Source organism: Pieris rapae, chromosome 7 (genome assembly GCF_905147795.1).
Source record: "Pieris rapae chromosome 7, ilPieRapa1.1, whole genome shotgun sequence".
Taxonomy (NCBI): Eukaryota; Metazoa; Arthropoda; class Insecta; order Lepidoptera; family Pieridae; genus Pieris; species Pieris rapae.
In genome coordinates this window covers 385,066-407,207 of record NC_059515.1, presented here as the reverse complement: position 1 = coordinate 407,207, position 22,142 = coordinate 385,066, and the positions used below count along the sequence as shown (strand labels likewise).

Below are 22,142 nucleotides of genomic sequence, written 5' to 3'. Positions count from 1 at the left end.
ATCTGACAGGCAATTTTTAATTAAATGAAAAACATCATAGATTGCACAAAACATTTTAATATAAACTTAAAAAGTCGTACAACAATATGAAAAATTATTATTGACTAATTATATTTGCGGTTATGGAGAACCGCTATCTATATTATGCAAATATTATTCTATATTTAACACTTCATCGAATATATCTTACAAAAGAAAGAAAAAATAAAAAGTATCTTTAGTAATAAAAAATCTCATTATACTAAGTTGTATTATTAAACTTACGATATAAGATTTTATCTACAAAAAATACTGTAGCGTTTTGCTCAGTTTTTCAATCGAGCCCGCGTTTACGTAATCATAGGGTATTAATAAATTACTTTAATGGTTAAATTATACTACTACACTTAATCTAAATGAAAATATAAAAATCGTAAAAAAATAGTGCACATTTCCGTATACAACTTGTCATTGTTGTGCTATCAATAATTATGGTTTTTCGACATGACCTTGCATTTGCGACATATGGAATTATTATTTATACTTTTACAGTTGTAAAAATCTGTTAAACAGTTCATATACAATAATATCCGCGCTATTTTAACTATTAAAGCTTTTATTTAAATTAATTTACGTAACTTTTATTAGACTATTAGAAATTAAGGGTCGATATAAAAAATGAAAGGGTGTTTCTAATACTATTCGCGAAAGCTAATAGAAAAGGACGCCGGTCATGTGGAGGAACCTCTCGAGTGACGTGTGGTAGTGGGGTGGGAGGTGACGGCGAGCGAGCACAGTCCCGAGCAACGACAAGCTGACTACAGCGTAGCTAAGCACAGCCTCCTACTACTATGAGCCTCGATTGAAACACCGAACTTGCCAAGTGAAATATAAAAAAGATAAATAACACATAGTTTTCACTTTATGAATTCGCATGCACCAGTTACTTTTATGAATTGAGAAATACTTTTTATTCATTTATTCACATTCACGTCTTTTATAACATTATATAAGTATACCGTACAGACTAAGGCCGGCCGCCTCGACGCGGTCGGCCGGCAATGTACACGAGGACTAATATCTTCTTAAAAAAATACTGTTAGATTGAAACGTAGCTAATCCTATAATATATTTACGTTTAATATAATCATTACAAGGGTACAATCGTACAAGATGTACTACTCTAGGTGAGATCTCCGACGCCTTCGGGCGGCCCGCCGCGCCGTCCGACCGCGTCCGAACGGATATGCAAACGTCATTACATACAAAATTCGAATACACAACAGTTACAGTACTATATCTTAGAAAGTATGAATTTAGTTTTAAATATTAAAAATATGTCATTTCTCTATTGGCCTTTCGACGTGAAAAATTAGACGTTTCGCGTACTACGAATATAAAGTATACATATTTAAATATTATCAGTATTCTCTTAGATCGGAGGACGAATGAATACAGGCTCGCTCGTGAAGGTACGTCGTGAGCGCACTCTCTCGTCTCGCTTCACGAAAGTCGCATCGACCGAGGACATCTAACCCGACTCGGCTTTAAACAGTAAGAAAATAAATCGCCGGCGAGTCGCGCGGCAGATCATCGCTCCTATAAATTTACACATCGACGTAACGAACGAGAATACAAAAAGTTATGAAAAATCGTACGGATATCACAAGCGGCGGGCGGCGCGGGACGCCCCCGCGGAAAATAAAAAAATAAATCGCGGCGCGCGTCTCTCTCGTACAAAAGTAAAGAATCTATGAGCGGCGAGAGCCTCAGTTGGCGAGCAGCAGATGCGGGGCCGCCTCGCGCCGCGACACGAAGTAGGCCGCCGGGTCGGCCGGGGACAGCGCCCGCGCCGCCAGCTGTTGCTGCACGGCGCGCTGCTTGATGTAGTTGCTGAACTCCGTGGGCGACATGCGGTTGGCGCGCTTGCTGCTAGTCTTCAGCTTGGTGCTACCGAACTTGGTCTGCGCGAAGGTAGCCGTCGTGAAGGTCAGCGGCTGTGCGCGGAATGGCGGCGCCGGAGAGAAGGCGGCGGGTGCGGGGGGCGAAGGCGCCGCCACCGGTTCCACAGGCCTGAAGCATTGCGCTTCGGGGTTGAAGGCGCGAGTCACCTGAAACGCAAACGTTGTGTTACCGGCGTTACTATACTGGGGCCTTTTAGGCTAATGGTGAAAGCCTGGCTTGACCTATAAGCCATCGCGTTTGATCTGTTTCTGCGATATTGTTTGCTTTATTGCCCTACTTGAAGCTGTGCCAATTTTTACGTAACTGGTAAACATTGATTTATGATATCTCTATTCCATTACCCTGTTTTTGTTTACGTCTGATAGAGCGTTAATGTCAATATAAGGAATTGGCAATATCATCCAAAAAATTCAACGTATTATTAAGCGAAACGAAATTGTTAATAATATTTTTTATAGTTTCCATCTCTTCTTAATAGGGATTTAGATATGAAATATCAAATAAGACTTTTAGCTTGGGACCTTTCTAAATAACATAGAAAAATAATAAATACCTCTCTATCAGTTCGCTCCTCTGCTGCTCTTTCATCGCTGCTGAAGAGAACCTTCACGGCACCTTTTTCTCCAATTCGGTAGGACACTTCTCCTGAAAATATAAAAAAAATTTGTTAAAATTCTAAAGTTAAGTAAAAGTTAAGTTATGACGTTAATAGATGCGCAATTTCAAAGTTTAAATTTATGAACACATGGTTATTTAAATGCAGCACAATTCAACTTGATTTGGAAGAACTGCGTCAGATATTTTGAGCAGAATTAAGTTTAACAATTAAATGTGAACACAATAACAGCTTTTAATATAAAAAGTATTGGATCATCGTTAGTAGTTTCGAAGCTAAGCAAAAGATCAGTTGCTTCTTTGATATTTATTTTAAAACCTTACTTTCACATAAGATTAACAAATTAAATTACCTGGGTCGACCCAAACAGCCAGGTCTCTTGGAAGATGTTCCAGCACATCACGGACTGGAACGCCTGATTCTCTTGCCGCCCTCTCCAACACAGGGTCTAAAGGACCCCCTGTCTTCAAGCACCTAAATGCTGAGCCTCTGCACGGTCTGTCGGGGTACCAGTGACCCCTAAACTTGTCCTTTAACGCCTTCTCCAGCTCCTCTCCGAAAATGTTCACCCGCCGCCTCGGCAGTTTGTTGTAGAGGTATGATATCACGAAGTTTAATGCTACTTGTACTTCAATATGCATTTTGTTTGATCACTGCAACAAAAAAAAACAATATCTTTGTTTAATCTATTTTCGAAACGAAGTCGCTCAAATGTAACGAATTCTGGAAAAAAGGATTTCTTAGAAGTTAGGAAATTCGATAAACTTTTCCGACGTCAAAACGTAATTGCGTAATTTAATAATTTATTTGATCTCTGCGTTTCAATTTGACATTCACTCAGGAATACAATATTTTATTAAATAAAAAAAATGCACAATACCTACATAACCATCAGTAATGAATAATAAAAAAGGAAATGTTTACACATTACGAGAAATAAAAACCAATTTTATAACACAGTCAGCCAGTTTTATATAAGAATCCACTGAATGCAATGTAAAAAGTCTGCCTTACCCAATTAAATTTCGTTTTGCTACATAACTGAATTAAACCAAAGCCATGCTTAGATAATACTAACTTGCGTGTTTCTCTATATGTTGTTTTATAATTTTTTACTTTAATCTGTAATACATCATACGTTGTCATCTCCTGAGATTAGCTCGCGATAAACAAGTTTAATCTTATCAATTTGGTGACTAACTGAGAATGGGCGATTGAATTGACCCAAAATTCTTCCACTCTTAATGCTTTTAACTTATTTAAGAATTAAAAATAGTTCTTTTGTTTTGTTTTCATTACTATTAAAATAATATCCTGTAAATAACTTTGATTATCTACATAAATCTGTTTAAATCTAATTCCATTTTATTATATTCACGTAAGCTGTTCGCTATTTGTGTGTGTGTGGTTGTACACAGACTGCAGAGTAACGCGCTTAAATCGAGGTTCCTGTCTGAAGAATAGGTAACCTCTTTTTATAGACTATAAGTAAATATTTCAACAAATAACATTTGTGGTTAACGCCTAATAATTTATATTCAGTCATAAGTTTGAAATTAACGCGGGGAACATCACTTCAGATGTTATTAAATACAAGAAAAAGAAGCCTAACGTTTAAATCGTTGTACTTTTTAGATAAGAATTTTAACAAATATTGGTGTCTAACTAACCCTGCGCTGTCATTTTTCTAAATGTATTTCTCTAAACGTAAGATTTAATAACTAGTCTTGTTATTCAATAGATCAAATAAATAAATAAAATATAAGATGACATTTGCATGCCTATTCATATGCGGCGGATTTTTGTAATTTATGTAACTGATTGTAAGACTATTCTGGCAAATAAACGATTTGACTTTGACTTATATTTTTATTACACCATGATACGCCTCATACAAGTTTCGCACATTTGATTCAATATTAATTTCTTGTATGGAGTTTATTCAATATTTTGTGCCAAGAAATTGAATTTAATTCTGTAATAAAATTCTAGTACGATTAAACGTTTCACTGTCACAAATATAAACTTTAATAGACCTTTTAATTACAATAGTTATCGTAGAGGTGCTACGGCGTAGGAGCTAATGTGACGTCATAAATATTAAAGAGCCTTACATTATACATTATTATGTTAACGCAAGTATTGGCGTTTCACGTCGTAAACAGCTTCTATGAGGTTCCTTTTACGTCAGCCTAACACGATTTATTAGCGAAACAATAGAAAATAAATTACAAGTATATAGAATTTTATAGTAATAAATCTAAAATACCTTGTTTATTTTTCATTTATGAAAATGAAAATGATGAGGATGGTTTAGGCTTTCAAGCATTGGTCAAAAATTTCACGTAAATTTATTTTTAGATTCAGAGATGAGACTTACCAGAAACTAAGTCATAATTAATGCTCAAATCTAGGTCTCTAAATTCTCACTCTTATTAATATGGTAATAATTGTTTTTGATGAAATTAGTTATATTCGAACTTAAATAACAGGAAATAGTCCTTTCCATATTCCTTTGATTTTTGAGATATGGTCAGGGCTAGGAAGTACTTACGTTAAAAATAAATTGAATCGTTGATAGGTCCTTTTCAGTTGACGTATATTACAGTCAGTTTTACATTACATTACTTTTAAACATTATATGGCCGTGTACCTAAGCCAGGAATGCGTGGAAGAGTACAATCAATCTACTATTCAATTTTCATGCCAATTAACAGTTGAGTTCATCTTACACATTCGCGTCACACGCACTCGATAAATTAATCAAAACTTCATTTTACACTGAAATTGCTGTAATGTCAAGATTATTTTTGAAATTGCTGTATTTGATATTTTATATATAATCACTAAAATTAATACCTTTTCTCGACACTCGCTTGTATGTTAAGAACATTTGGACATTTAACACTTGCCTGCACTTTGACAAAACCAATCTATAATTGCTTCATCTATGACAATTTTGGCACGAGTTATTCTGGTGGCTCAACAGATAAAGGTTATTTTTAAAATTTAGAATGTTTTAAAGTACAAATAATACCTTTCCCGACGATCATTAGAATAACCCAAGCTGCGTACAAACGAAAGACTCGCTTGAACGAAACAAAACACCGATAAGAATACACAAACGAAAGTCGTCAAAGAAAAAGGCAATCTCTTGAATGCTCAGCAGATAGCGTAACGTGATCGTGAAATAAATGAAAGGCCCAAAACCCTTTGTGGGTCTCCGTTACTGATAAGTTTGTTCTGCTAAAGTTGAAACAGGCTCAAGTTTCTCCTACACAATTAGTAACGCTTCAGAGAGTTTATATGAAACTGTTGTGATTCAGGTCGAACGGTTATAGCTTTGAAAGTTACTTTCCTTATTCAATAATGTTTAATGTTTAAATATGCATGCACACACACTCACTTTTATACTCAAGTAACACACATTAACAGTAAAAAACACTTTGAAATTTAGTATTAAGTTTATTATGGAAGAGCTGGGAATGCTAATTCAGTTCTTTTTAACTTAAAAGGGTTCCCAAATGTTACACATTGTAATGTATTGTTTATTATGAAATAAAACATTTATATTAAAAGTAATTTCTTCTAAAATAAAGTGTTATTGTGATTTAAACATAATATGAATTTTATTTACAAAATGTTTATTTTATTTATCAAAGTCGTTGAGCAGCTACGTCATACCCCTAAGGCCTACTGCAATTCGTGTGATGAGGAAGAGATTTGTGTAAATACTTTTAAGTCCCTTATTTCAAGTCCATGGTGAGTCTTAAGCCCTGTTATTTACCAGCACCGCATTGGAAGGAAAATAAATTTGAGACAAGCTCCATAAAGAGAGACCGAGAATTGCGAACTGTGTGTAGCTGGATAAATGTGTGATAGCTTTCAAATTTGATATAGAATAAGATTCAGTGAGACACACATATATATCTTATTTCATAAAACATGAACGATGTCGAAGTGAAAATTATGAAAGAGAATTTTTTTTCATTATTGCAATATTATTTCATCGTATTAGGAACTTCGCAATTAAAAATATTTCAAGCGAGAAGATTGTAGTAATTGATTTTACGTTTGTCGAACATCGTATTATATCCATAGCTTATATTGTGATTGTGGATAGAAAATGCCTAATTATGATATACACCGATTTTGAATACAACTATTATATTTATATGGTGGCTTGTACCAGTAACAAAAGCGTATAATTCAAATGTTCAAAGTCATTATACGATTAAAGTATTTATAAACTAATCTATGACATATTATTTATATTTCCACCCCTTCAGACATTGTTAGACAGTCATTGACGTCATCAGTTTAACCCGTTTATTTGAAATAAAGTCTAAATATAGCGGTAAAGTACAGCCGAGAAAACAATCTTTCCTCATCTTAAAATTGCCCTATTAACCACACTGAATGTATTTATCTAAGACCATTAAAGCTCCCGCTCATAACAAGGTACAATCAATTCGGATAGCCTTCAAGCATCACCAGCATCTGATATATCGATTTACAATTACACCGAAGTTCTAGAGGCGTGCGGCCTCTAACTTCGGCTGTCCTATTTATATCCGTAACCCAGTATCGATCCGACGCCCCACTGCCCGACAACCCCAAGCATTCAATAAAATCACTTGTTACAATGGCTGTAAAGGTCAAAATTCGCGAACTAAGATTCGCAGAAATATGCGACGAATTTGCCTTCTGTGCGATTAAGGATATTATCTTCTTTTAAAATACGGTCTTGTCAAGTGAAAATATTTCTGTCTACGACTCAAGTACAGGCTGTTTATTCGAGTATGGTTGGTATTTTTGTAACGTTTTCATTTCGGAACGATTTCCAGTTTTCATTTTCTTATGACATATTCACGAGGTGAAAATGAAATTTAATATTGCTTAAATCGCCTTAGATCAGTTTACAATTATGCGTTTACTATTTTGAATTGAAAATTTCCTACGTGATACTTGCAACTCAATGTCAACTAGATTGCATTGACAGACTTTGAAGGCTTCACTTCTTGAATATTTGCTTTAACTAACATTGATTGTATGTATGTAAAAACATTTAACCGTTATTGCCTCTATAATAAGTTACATTTTTCTCAAAAATTATTCCACTTTAAAAAAAAATATCCAAGTTCTCAAAATCTAAGTTTAAAAATATAAATATAACAGACTCAAAAATATGTCTATTATAAGGGATTCAATGTATTACCCGAGACATAAACTAATATAAATTAAAGTTATATTTTATACGTCAAGGGGTCATCTGAGAAGATCGTTAAATACAATAAAAGCTTATTTACGTTTGTGAATTAAAAAAATAATTAGCAGACAGTAATAACTTGAACTTCATTAATTATTTATTTAAAACATTGACAGTTGTTTTTAATTCTTTGTTACGCGATATACGCTACCAGACTTTTTCCAAAATAACTTAACCCCAAACTATTTTTTTACTTGTGAAAAGATAGTTTTATTATCAATATCGCGTAAACAAATACCATTAGGTAGCACTATTTTGTACAATGTTCTGCGCGTATTACTCCCTTTTACGCGACGTAGTAATAAACTACGAGGATTTATCTACGTAGTGTTGTCAAGAGTACAAATTCTGATATATTTTCTTGCTTACGAGATGTGCTTAGTTTCAATTTTCAAAAGCTTTTATCTAAGAAATAATAAAGTATTATCACTTTTTACATATTTGGGCAGAAAATAAAGCAATTTTTGACATTGGTAGGTATAATACAAAAATATAAGTTACCTTATTTTTTCAAAGAGATGATTTAGTAATCAAATAATATACGAATTGACTACTTTAATTAATTGACTTGTATTCTACCTTTAAGACAAACTTCCACGCTCTTATGTGTGGCAGAATATGCGAACTTTAAATTGTACCACCATAATGATATGGTACATCTGCACCATATATGCAAATAAAAATAATATTAAAAAAGCTACAAAAGAAAGATATTAAAATAATCTTTTTATGAGTTTGTGTAGGTTACACTTATCCTTTATATTTCCTTCCTAAAACCCTCTGGATATCAATTTATAGGTAATTGTCGGCGGTTTGGCGCACTTTACCTCACAAATGGCCCTTATACCTGACATAACTGCTGAAAGAGCCCTCGCAAATATATAACATAACTTCTGGCTAACGCATATATGATAAATTATAATCTATACTTATGTTATAGAGATATTTTTGAGGAAAAAACTCAAACACAAAGCCGATCCGAGCCGAAGCCTTCGGTAGCAGCATAAAATGTCCTGCAATGCAAAGCCTGCAGTAATGTATATGAATATGTTTTTTTAGGTAATAATTAATGATGTAAGGATTATTACTTAAGTATGGTGGTTAGGCATATCTTCAACCCTAATTTTTTATGTTCATATCTTATACTCAACAATCGATGAAACACATGAATGTATTTGTCCTATTTAAGTTGGCGTCTGGTTGAGAGTAGCGGTGCCCCATAGCCCCATAGCTGGTGCTTTCCTCGCTCAACTATTAAGTATAGCAAGTCAACGAGGAAATAAGGAAATGCTGCCAGCGTTAAAGGTACACTGCCATATGGAAGCCATATTAAATCTGTTTTATTTTTTAATAATTTTTACTATGTAGATCAAGTAAATTGAAAATAATGTATACGTCCCGTATTATTATGATACTTAATATCACTGTGTTCTGTAGATATCTTAGATAACAAAAATTCCACGATATATTTCACTTAGCTAAGGCCCTAAGTATGTTATCAGAGCTAATGTAAATTTGCGTATATACACTTTCCCATGTGTTTTGGGATAGTTTTGATAACAATGTGGGTTATCGCGTAGGGAAACCCCCGTCTGAAATTAAACTGTATATTCAATGCATAAGGTCTACATTTCTTTATCAGGGTTTTGGCCGTATCTCAACGAATTAGTATTAACACTTTCGGAAGGATTCGTTATGGGTTCTGTGCCCGCAGCGAGCACGTTCCACTTTTGAAGTTGTTTGCGATGTCGGTTTTAAATCATTACTTGGGTTAGGCAATTTTCGGTTTCACGTTTATCGTTGTTCATAAATTCCATTTCTAAATTGATTTATACCTACGTAAAACTTTTATAACTATTGTTGCAAGTCGAATAATCAAACTCGAGGTTTGCGATACCAACATAATGCAATTTTGTTTTGCTACAATCGCCGCTCGATGCACTGGTCTCCTACCTCCTTTTCACAAATAAATGTTTCACATTTACAATTGGGGCAAAGACATCGTTGAGTTCCTTTCTGATACCAAATCGGTTTTGCCGATAGTTTTTCCTTAACAATAATTAATTATTATGTTTACTAGTGAAATCTTAATATAGGCCGTTGTTCTATCATCTGAGGCATATTTTACATGAATGTAAAGAAATTGTAAATTTCATATCATAACTAGAGAATTTGCTAATCATTAATTATGATTTAGTGCGACAGCCAGCCCAGGAATGATTTAATAGATTTCCAATATCGGCAAACGATTAGACTAACAGTTTATGAAATCAATTTGTAGATAAAACTAAATTTAATTTAACTTCGTTTTGCAATTAAACTGTGATATTGAAGCAATGAGAGCGTTTATTAAATTTTGCAGGTTATTAATTTTCCATTCTTGTATATGACATTAAATTTATATGATTATAATGGTTATTATGATTACCGTTTTCATGACGATGATACTGAGACAAACACCACATATTATAAATAGAAAATTATTATAAATAATTTAGTTCACTACACTACATTTTCTTTTCAGAGATTTTCAGAGATATATATCTAAATAATAGTTAAACCTTACAAACCGCTCTCAAAAGGAATAGCGTTTTTCTCGTATTTTCAACATTTTTCATTCATACTCTGGGTGTCGATGCGTAGCGTGTATATTTTATAGCCTTTTTTACTCTTACTCAAAGTTATTGATTGGAATTTTAAAATTCTATAGTTTTAGAATGTAATGAAATATTAGTGTAAAGTGTATATATGTATACTGGTACTTTGCCTCAGAGATTTTTTTACAGTTATATCTTTATTCTGAAAAATTGCGAAAGATGTAGATTAAAACTAACATTAAAATAAGACAAATATATGATTTTTTCAAATGTAAAGAAATTAGTTGTGAAATTAATAAAAGCTTTATTGAGACGTGTTGGCCTAGTGGATTTAGCGTGCGACTTTCAACCCTGAAGTCGTAGGTACAATCCTCGGTCTATCAATGTGCGCATTTAAAATTCGCCCGAACGGTAAAGGAAAATATTGTGACGAAACGGGCTTGCATTAGACCTAAAAAGTGGACAAAATTATCAAACATCTATAAGATAGACAAATGATTATGAAACAGATAGAAAATGGTCAGATAAAAGGATTGTATAAAGCATATGCCTGTGATACCTTACCAATTCTCGCAGTGACCATTATTGGCAGAACCTCATTAATCAGCCTGTCTCCTAATCCACTTAACTACGACATTTAAGTCGTTACTTTTACGAGGTTTGTTAACTGCGTAAGTGATTAGTTAATTTAACTAATTTGTTGTTATTATTGCCTTATTTTACATCCAATTTACATAATTAAATGGAAAACACCTAAACATAACACGTGATAAGTAAATATGTACTGTTTAAAGTTAGGAAATTCCTCAAATCTTGTTTGATTTACGCGTGTAGAGACAAGTGTGGTATGTCAAGGAGTGTGATAAATTGCTCAAATCTGCTCGACATCCTTGGAGATACAGATTGATTGATGGCTGTGGGCAATACCTTCATGATTTGTGACTTTGATGGGTTAAATAGGAACATACGTAAATCATTTTAAAATTGTGAAGCGTAATATAAATATAATATCGTAATATATTATATTATATTTATTTAATTTACAAATAGAACTTCATCAATATTTCAGTACGGGCCGAATAGGTCTGTATAAACATAACTAGCAAACAGAACTTCTGTGTAAACTAGCCGTTAAATGAATACCAAACGATATCCAAGTTTTGATTTTATATGTGATATTTTTATCTGAAACAGTGCTCGATTTAAACGATAATTTATCTAAAACATAGTTAAGCCGCCTTTCATAAATTAGAATGGAAATTTAGTGATTTAGAGATTAAACGTAAAACACAAAATAAGACAAAAACCAAGGAACTACCAATAAATATCATCATCCCATAGATCATTCCTAATGCCCTATTTACGCCAAATACATTCACAAAATTCCCATCTCTGGGATTCCAAGGAAACAATACCTGTCCTTCCAATTATTAGATTATTGATCGAGGGTGAAACAAGGCTCGCTCCATTGAGTCTTATTTGAAGATTTGACGTATGGACCGGTCGTTAACTCGAATCCTTTTGTCTATAAGGGGCCATAAACAGATTGAATAATAGATAAGCCTTTATGAAATATTCAATACCATTCAGAAATATGACATTGATTCAAAGGCTTAATGGACGCTTTCAGAATTTGAATAAAGGATAATGTAATGTGGAAACTGCTGATACCTACCTTTAAAGAAGACGTGGCAAGTGACGCGCAAACTAAACAATATACATTATTCAGGTCGCAGAAATTTCAATGAAAACTTAGACTATACAGACTATGCTGGCAGTTACTACCAGTATGCCCGCAAAAAGGATTTCTATCTTAGTACTGCTACTAATTATGACGTGAAATGGCAATGTCACATCATTAATAAAAAAGCTTTTTTTAGTGAGAAAATCATTCAAATCCCTCATGAACACTCGTAAAGCTATATAAATATTATATATGACCACTATTAAGGATTCTTATTTCATAAAGGATATAAATATGCTTAGAAGGGTTCAAATAAAAGCCACTAAAATGGTCAGATCACTTAGGAACAAACCTTCTGAAAGCATTTGATCTTACTGAGTTAGGAAATAGTCGATTAAGAAGTAATCTCATTGAAACTTATAAAACCCTTCCTGTACTCAATATTTTTGTTGAAATCGAGAGGCTCTTTATTTTAAGTGAGAACACACATTCGAGGGGTAGTTCTTTCATATTACCTACGTCACGAACTACGGAGCAATTATTCGCTTTGCCCAAACGCTTGGAACTTTACAATTAGCATTAAAACGGTTATGTTTCATATCCATGACTAATTGTTTACACGTCTTCCTTATCGACTTAGTAGTAAAAAAGTCACTTTGCGTAATCAAACACGTAGACGTCTGAAAATTAAATATTTATTTAACTAATATCCTAATTGAAACGTAAGCAGACCTTGTTTTGTCAAAATTGTTTAACGTATGAATAAATTGTGAAAGAAACGTGTTAAAATGACGTTTAATTTAATTGCGCGGCGCATTAAGATACATACAAAATAAATAAATGAATATTTTTAATTTCGTCTTGTCTTTTTCGACTGTAAGACAGACACAAGATAGATAAAAGGGATATAAAACTAAAATTTTATTAAATCAGCATAGATTGAAGAATATTATGTTAAATCATTTCGTACTTTTTGAGAGTAATAATAAAATTATGCGTATTTAACTAATTTTTTTTATGAGTATATTCGTTGCATGACTACCTCATTATAGGTACTACAATAATTAGCTATGGCTCGTATTGCACGTTTCTATGTTATTTACACATCGTGAGTACATACTTGTTAACATATTTCTTGCGTAATATTTCAGTATTGAAATTATAAAGTTATTTGTGATAAAATATTTTATTGTCGCTAAGCCTTCATGCCTTGTTTCTTAATAAGAAAGAACTCACATTTAACATATAAATAGTAAAGGGCAATTTCAATTGAGCTATCTACTTTAAAATGCGATAAAAACTTTGTAACGATACATTAGCATTTCAAACAATGCCTGGAGCATAAAGAATCTGACAACCCGGCATTCCCAAAAGCAATTTAAAACAGCGCTCTACATAGGTAGCGTCAAAGCGAGAATTTTATTGCTACACAACTACGGAGCGAGTAGAATTCCTCTTATTTCCTCAAAGTGACATATGTTACCGAAAAGCGTGCTTCAGACGAGGCGGGGCGAATGTGGGGCGGTTGACGTCAAACTTTTCGCATTAAGAAGCCAGTAGGTCTCGGTCGAAGCTGTGTTGGAGGAAATTAAACTCTCCCCACCGCCAATAAAGTTTATATTTCCATACGCATTGGTCGTGACGTAATCGTAAAGCAAAATTAACCCCCAGTGCAAAAAGCGACGGAATGTGTGAGGGATGATTGTTGTTGATTGTTCTACCGTATTCCTGACCTATTTACTTTGATTGCTGATGCATTGTGCTACAGATTGACAAGCAGGGAATATTTATTAGCTTCGACAGTTTTGCGTTCGAAGTAAATGTCGCAAAACCTAGTTTGATGTAAGCTATTCTTTTAAAATAGCGATTGTTATTCTCCCGCTCGAGTTAAATAGAGCCATTTAATTGCCGTAATTTTTATATAAAGACAGAAAGTTTCGGATGGTTTTAAAGAATACAAGCTATCTCAACGAGTACATATAGTATGTAGAGATAGGGGGACATAGGAAAACTGGGGCAAACTACGTCCATCAATGATTAATGTTTCCCCATTTCTATCGTATAGATCGTCGTCGCGAGAAAAACTTGATTGATGTGGGATCGGGGACGTAATATTTTCTCTCATTTCCCACTCTGTTTTATACGCTTTTGATGGATGAGATGTATTTCGTCGTATTGACTTGGTATAGCCTGGGAAATATAAAAGGATCTTTGGAATTTGTCCTTCACTATATTTTCTATTTATTAGTTCGCATAGTTATTTATTAGGAGATATTTATTTTCGATATTTAAATGATTTCCGTTAATTTTTATTTGATTTTAATTTGATTAAGAGAAAATAATTTAAACGTTAAAAGTAAAAATCAAACTGGATTGAAAGAAAAATACAACAGATACAAGTATTAAGTAAATTAGGTACCTCTAAGGCGTACTTAAATGAAATTATATTTAAGTAAAGAATTTCTTATTAAGATTTACCTTATTAATTTGAACGCCTGAATACTACTTTTTGTTTAAAAAAACTCCCTTTACTTGATTTTTAGTATTGATTAAAACGAAAACATTATGTATACAACGTAGTTTTGATGTTACATATCAATCAGTCAGTGCAATCAAAAATGTATACTCAATAAACAAACAAACTAAAATAGTGCATGGAGTCTCTCCGTGCGGCAGAAGTAAAACTTCGTTAAGTGGAAATGAAAATCCTCCTCCCCAGGAGCGTTAAACGTTTAACCTTAAGGTTGCATTAGAAATTTAACTTCAAGAATCTCTGTAACGCCAAGTCATAATTAAAATTACCAAAATAGATAGTTCATGAGAGCCTAACATACACTGACTCGCGAAATTCAATGAACGACACTTCTTGACTTAATATGAAGTCACAAGGTCAAGCGGTGATCAAATGTCAAAACAAAACCCGGTAAATGTTATAAAATTTCCTACGACCCATTCAAAGGACTGTGACAAAGGCCACCAAGGTGAGGTCACCGCAGTTTAGACCTCTGTTATTACTTATTATGAAACAGTTATACGCGTTCACATAACGCAAAGGCTGTTAATTTTAACACCTAATTTTTTATTGCGAAGGAAAGATGGCGATGTCAACTGACATTGATAATTTTTTTCTGAAACCTAAAGTTTTTATTTTTTTTGAAATTCATCTAAAAATTACCCCGCCTGAAAATTGTTACAAAATTGTCTCTTGCTGACATCAATCCAATCGTCTATTTTATTAATTTAAAAATCGGGTATACATATGTTTAACAAAACGCATTTTTTTTGTCTCAGTAAATAGTTTTGAAAAATGAGTCTCAGTATTAAAATTATACATGCCACACAGGTATGGAATCACGATTGTTACGAATTAAGCTAATCAAATAGTTGTCCAATTTAAAATATTGTATGTTTATCTGGACGTGCGAAGCCAGGACAGATCGATAGTATAATAAAAAACGTGATCACGCGCAAGGTCGCACTCGCGTTGCATGACGGACATCAATGTCATGGCCCCGTTCGGCGGTTAGCAACTTGGCAGTGACACAACTGTGGATCCCGTGATTTTGCTATTGTTTCATTATTGTTAAATAAGTGTACTATTTCTAACGAATTGTTTCCGTGCCGTAGATCTTATAGCGTGAGATCTTTTAAATAAAAATCTTACGTCAGACGGACAGACGTACGTCTGTGTACTTATGTACACGCGTCGGAAGTTATACTCCTTTGGCGTAACAAGAAATCTTTTCAGAAATAGTATTTTGCGTTTGTAGAAAAAACGACACTAACAATAGCAAAAAATGTTAATACATTGAAAGATTTATAATAACGCATTATCTTGTAAAATAAAGTTTATTAAGATATCAGAAAAAACTAAAAGGTTAACTATAGCTAGCTTCAGGTATCGGTTTTCTGTGACGGTATGCGCGTGCGTCGTAAAAGTTTACTTTCATCATATTTCCCTACGTGGGAAAAGAAGTAAGTATGAAGGATGAAATATTGTAGGAAGCTATCCAACAATATTTCATCTTCTTGCGTTCACGATATAACTTATCACGTGGTTCTCGATTCTTGGAGCTATATTATTAGGGATGCTATTCTCAAATAGGTTATTTTACTAATCTAATCGAACAGGTGAGCCTCCTGCCCGTTTGCCCCCTGTTCTATAAAAAAATCTAATCATTGATATGATTTAAATGAAAAACAAATGTTTATTACATAGTTACTCTCATTTAAATCGGTTTTTACCACGAGACATGATTACACACATAATTATTACACAATTATTTTTTCGATAGGAAATCAAACCGTCTTGATAAAAATAATAGATTAATGATTTGAAAAAAGCCGTTGAGCTATGGAGACTGGACAATTATAATTCAGGATCGATTGTATTGGTACGAACATTTTTGGTGTCACTCAATCACTCGTCTATGAATAATTGATGTCAATTATTATGATTAAAGTTAAGTGTTTATACAGACATTTTTATGCCTGTTTTAATTGATATTGGTGATTCATATCAAAGGTTTAGTTCGCTGCCACTAGAATGTTCTTAATTCTGATGGGTTTTCATAAAGATATAAAGAGCATTATTGCAAACAACGTTTACAAGATTAAATGTCGGTGTCACATGATTTACCATAATAGAAACAGGTCGTCTAATTAATTTTTAACATGTTGTCATTTCCTCTGAATCTTATATAATAAGGAACATGGAAACGCTATTTGTCAGGCTTGTAGGTATTTTTGTTCATCAATAACCTAGCTTAACCAGTTGAGGGCCTCCTTTTATTTATTAGATACAAAAAATACTTAACTGACGCTTTCTATTTATAAATTTATTTGCAATATACTAGATACTTACACGATTGATATGTAAAATAATATAAAACGACGCCGTTATTAGTTGCTTGTAAACTTTAAGTGACAATTATAAACACGATTAACTCATCTATTATTAACCAATAACATGAAAATGTTCGGTTATTGAAATCCTAAATACGCAAGTTAATATCCCTTGATTAATTATCAACATTCCTGTGAAGGAATTTATCAGTCTGAAGCCTATTCTTAGAATCGATGTAACATACATGGACACAACAGTACATATAAGTGCAAATAAATCTATAGATAGGACGTAAACGCCGGTATGAAGGTTAAAATAATTATGTAAAATTATCATACATATCGTAGCTGTTCTTAAACTACAATGTGATTTCAATTGTTTGAAACAATATTCGTAACTTTTTACTGAATTACTTAATGTATTTTTTTAATAATATTTTATTATAAAGTTAATAGTCCTGTTTCGAATGAATTATGTAGCATACATTTCAAGATGATAGGCACAGAAGAATGGTTTTTGACACACAATGCCGTGTGTAGGGCTTCCAAAACTTTATATGTATATGTTTACATTGAAAGGATATTCAATTGATTTTTGTTTAAGAAGCAGTGTCGCCGCTTTGATTATTATTTTTACACGGTAAATGGAAAATCTATGAAATATCATTGTTCAATTACCCTTTACGCTTTTATTACTCATTATGTCTCCCTTTATCTGTTCTATTTAGGTAATTCAGTTTCTGTTCTAGAAATATTCCGAATTAAAAAATAACACTAACACAACCTGTGAATGGAGTAATAAAGTAAACAAATAATTAATTACGACACGCGATCAGTTATGACGGATGCGTTTCGAGGTCGGAGGATTTAACCTCATCATTTAATATCCTTGTCACAACTAGACGCAACTGACTGTAAGCGGCAGAACACAGTGTGACCAGTTTCTGTTATAATTTCTGTTATTAGGGAATACAACGGTTTTGGGCATCTTCCATACATTTTTGGAAATACCGATACGCTTAATATAAGTAAAATATTCGGGCGCTGAATTCACAAAATTTTAATAAATTGAGTGGAATACATAAACACTTGCTGATTATGCAAATAGTTGTAGCGTATATAACACCTGCATTAATAATTAATATAGAACAAGGGCAGTCTAGTCTGTATCTCTAATATACATACATAGATACTGAATAAGTAGATATTTGCATTATAATAGAAAGGAAATGCTTATTGTACCAGATAAACGCTTCTAATTGGAATATGGACAAAAATTATTAAGTAGGTACACATTTAAATATGTTATAAGCATCTTTACGGATTAAATGTGGTTTGTTATAGATAATAGGTATATAGCTTCATAATATACAATTATATACGAATCCTGAGAGGGACAATTTATTCCTAACGGAAAGCTAAGAAAAATGCAAAATAAATTTTACTTCGGGACAACTTGCAGAGTGCTTTGACATCACTTCTGCATTCATTCTTCAAACTACTCCATCCTAGTTCGTTATTTTCCTCAATATGAAACGAAAAAGTATTATTGTTCGAAATTGTGGTGATAGTTTTATATCCACAAAATACAGTAAATATAAAATTTAACTCAAATAATAAACTAAATAAAGGAATCAGTTCTACAATCTTATACCCTATATATACTTCAAAAATACTTTGGTGATCAGGTCAGGATCTGATCGGGGCATTCCCTTTAATTTAATAATTACGATTAAGATACCTACGTAGATGGCAGGAGGCTAATTTAACTTTTGTTTGTATCTTTCGAATATTATTTCAATAAATATTGTTGGTTTCCTTGAAGACAAATATTTGAATACAGAAATCTTTATTATACACAATATAAAGGATATTTTTATAATAAAAAGAAGCCCCCACACTTTTCCCTGTGTTGTAGGCAGCCAGTCTCTTCTTTTTGACGTGTAAACTGTATTTTACTTTATGATTTCTTTATAACACAAATTTAGAATAAAACTATTTATGCAGAACAAGAATAATTTCTGTATCAGCATAGGACAGGTTTGCAATATATTGTTTGAGAATTTTAGAGAATGGTGTGTTCGGTGTTAGTTTCCAAAAATACAATGTTTAAGGATGTTACAAATCTTTTATATTTTTATATAACTGGGTTCATAATATTTTCACAAATAGTATTATTGTTCAACTTTCCAGTTTAAGCAGCCTTCCATTAACACATTAACGGTAAAAGGAAAATCTCAACAAAAACAACATTTACTTTAGCTATCACGTTATTAATAGTTTAGTTAAACCTTCTATTCTGTTTCTAGTTTATTATAACCTTACCTTTTATAAATAAACTTTTTTATTACGTACGTTACGTAGACATACTCGTATATGCTGAATCAAACAATTCGAAAAGTACTTGATATATATATACAGAATAGCTATAAAGTTTGTGTAAACTAGGACATAATATAGGCCAGTAGGGCAAAGTTAAGATTTAGCTAGCGTTCATCGTAATTAAAAATCTCATTTAATGCCTCTATAGGTTTTCAAGTTGAATTATTTATGTTCATTTGAAAGACTGAAGGTCAGACTCTTTGAAACGATGGCTTTTGTTCATATTAATACAATATGCTAACATTAAGTAGAACGGAAATTCTAAACGAAAATACTGGAAGTTATTGACATTTGAATTGGTTACATACAAATAAAATTATTTTAGCTGATTCGACATTGTGTGAACTATAGATGAATTATTTTGAATTTTTTATGTTGTGTTCAATGTACCATGCTATTCCTTACGTAAATAATATTAAATTTGATCTAAATGTTACTTGGGCGAACCCGTATTAATAAATATTAATAGAAACACTGAAATTGATGGTATGTTTTGGCGAAGTGTTTTAGCCTTGAAAACTTCAACACAATCTCGCAATTTATTTGCCAAAATATACACAGAAATATATCACAAGGCCTCGGTATAACTTTATAAAAATTGCAAATAATTGTGAAGAGCATAATGCATGTTTTTTTAATTTAAAATGACTGTTTCTGACATTAAATTTGTTTTAGAGCTCATATATACAAAAGAAAATGTTCAAATTATTGGAATGTTTTGTTATCTACATTGTTTATGGCAAATATTGTTAAATATTTATTGTATGGTTATATAACAAAGTATCATACAACATAGTATCTTTTGTTTAGTGTAGAACGAGTAGAACTTTCATATTAATCACAAGCCTAAACTTTAAGAACTATAACAAATCAGTAATGAAAAATCAAACAATAGTTGTCCGCGACTGTCCGTACCTTGACATTAATACGTGTCCCATTAACACTTAGTAACCTTCGTTCATTGATTTTGGAGGATATTGTATCCTTATGGTATCTATAATGTCTAGACATTATGTCTACGCATAGTCCTTAATCAAGAATAAATTATTAGAAAGGGCAGGACCTAACAGAGAGGACTAAAGAGAACCACACACACATTTGAACACATGACTGTTAACATGAACATTAGATTGGTTTAAGCTACTCACTATTGTAAAAAATTAAGCCAACATTATTATACTTAGATTGCTAGGCTAGATTGTAATTCATGTAAAATCACACTTTCCATTGAAGCTTTATTGTAGAAAATTAATGAAACATTTTGATATAAGTAAAGTTTTACACTTAGAGAAATTAGTCCTGCAATAAATGGAGCGGTCTTTATTTGAGATTAATAGTTTATTTTTTTATATTATAGATTAAAGATTTTCAATAACAACGGCTTAATAATAAGCCACGTTTAAGATCCATAGGATTAGAAAACCCATACAAATGTTAAGTCACTTAAACGCACCGTGATCCCATGTAGTGATAATAATAAACTATTCGTTTTTATCACAAAACAATGCAATTCGGAAAAATAAACTTATTCATACATTTATCCATCCATTAATTACAAAAATATCGCTAATGTAAAAATATTATAGACATAAATTAAGTAAACAGATATTATCATTTACGTTCTAAAACCGTGTGTCTTTTAAGGCCTCTTTGACATATTATCTAATTGGTTTTCAGCTGTCGCACGCTTTGACAAATTATTAAGACTATTGATGAACATAAGATGCATTTTTCTATTCATGTACTAGATACAATTATACGCTACTGTTTGTAAATATAAATTAATTATATAAGAGTGAATGAATTTGGTTTGAACAAGTGCCAAATTGCATAAACGTAATAATTTATAGTGTTATCGGGTTTGAATCTTATATGGCTGCCATGTTTATATATTAATAATATTTTAGGAAAATGCATTTGAATTCTTTTCAAAATATGTATTTGTAAAAGCGCATATTTTCCATCGATATACATATTATATAAAGCGATTAATATATGACTTTATAAAAATACATGAATTGAACTAAATTATAAATTAGATACGTGTATTTCAACAGTCACCGATAAAACAGTATCGTGCTCAGATAGAAACGGCAATTTCTGTATGTTTGAAAGAGCAATCATTCATGAGTAAAATGATCACTATACCTATGAAACCTAACCTTGAATCTTATCGCATTATTTCGAACGTAAAGAACGCTAAACCATAAAAACGATTCGTTATCCCGGTACGATAGACATTTCGCAACAACATTAAAAACAACAGCGGCCTTGAACATTAAGCAGATGGTTCGAAAATAGGCGTCGCGTGGAAATAGCCGCGATGAAAATACAAACACGTGATTACGTACCTCGCGTACTGGCGTAAGAAGAAAATCGATGGTGTGTGCCACTCGGCGGCCAACGGCTGACTGAGCCAGTATGTCAGGAGTTCGCGCCCCACCCGTGTCGCTCGCCTGAGTTATCACAGTTCGAAAATTAAAGAATAAAATCACTTGTATCTCACTTAGAAAACTATGGAGGTGACACTTTAAAAAAAAATCAGGCGGCTCCGAGATTTTGTTCGCGAGTACGCGGCGTGTTGCGACGTGGTGTCGGCTCGGCGTGGGGACGTCGACTGCTCGGTATAGGCACCGCTCACGACGCTTTGCCGGAAAATGGCGCTTTTCATTTGAAGCAGTAGGCAGCGTTTAAGAAAAGCGCTGGAAGTAGTTACTATAATTAGCCCAACAATTCGTTTTATATTATTTTATTAGTGTCTGGTTTGAGTGAGTCAGAAGTTTATTTAAATAAAAAAAACTTTAT

General features: G+C 32.8%; 1 protein-coding gene across 2 annotated transcripts; it reads right to left on the bottom strand.

The window, feature by feature from the left end:
• Positions 1-37: 37 nt before the first annotated feature.
• On the bottom strand, positions 38-21,968 carry LOC110994602 (protein Tob1). 2 transcript variants are annotated; one of them, XM_022261356.2, is made up of 4 exons: positions 21,689-21,968; positions 2,913-3,213; positions 2,498-2,589; positions 38-2,090 (listed from the first exon to the last, which is right to left on the bottom strand). In XM_022261356.2, exons 2-4 carry the CDS (start codon positions 3,199-3,201, stop codon positions 1,749-1,751), a joined length of 723 nt encoding a protein of 240 aa, XP_022117048.1. In that variant the 5' UTR covers positions 3,202-3,213; positions 21,689-21,968; the 3' UTR covers positions 38-1,748. The 2 variants fall into 2 exon arrangements, with proteins under 2 accessions (XP_022117048.1, XP_022117049.1); XM_022261357.2 differs by lacking the exon at positions 21,689-21,968 and adding an exon at positions 3,575-3,652.
• Positions 21,969-22,142: the final 174 nt, after the last annotated feature.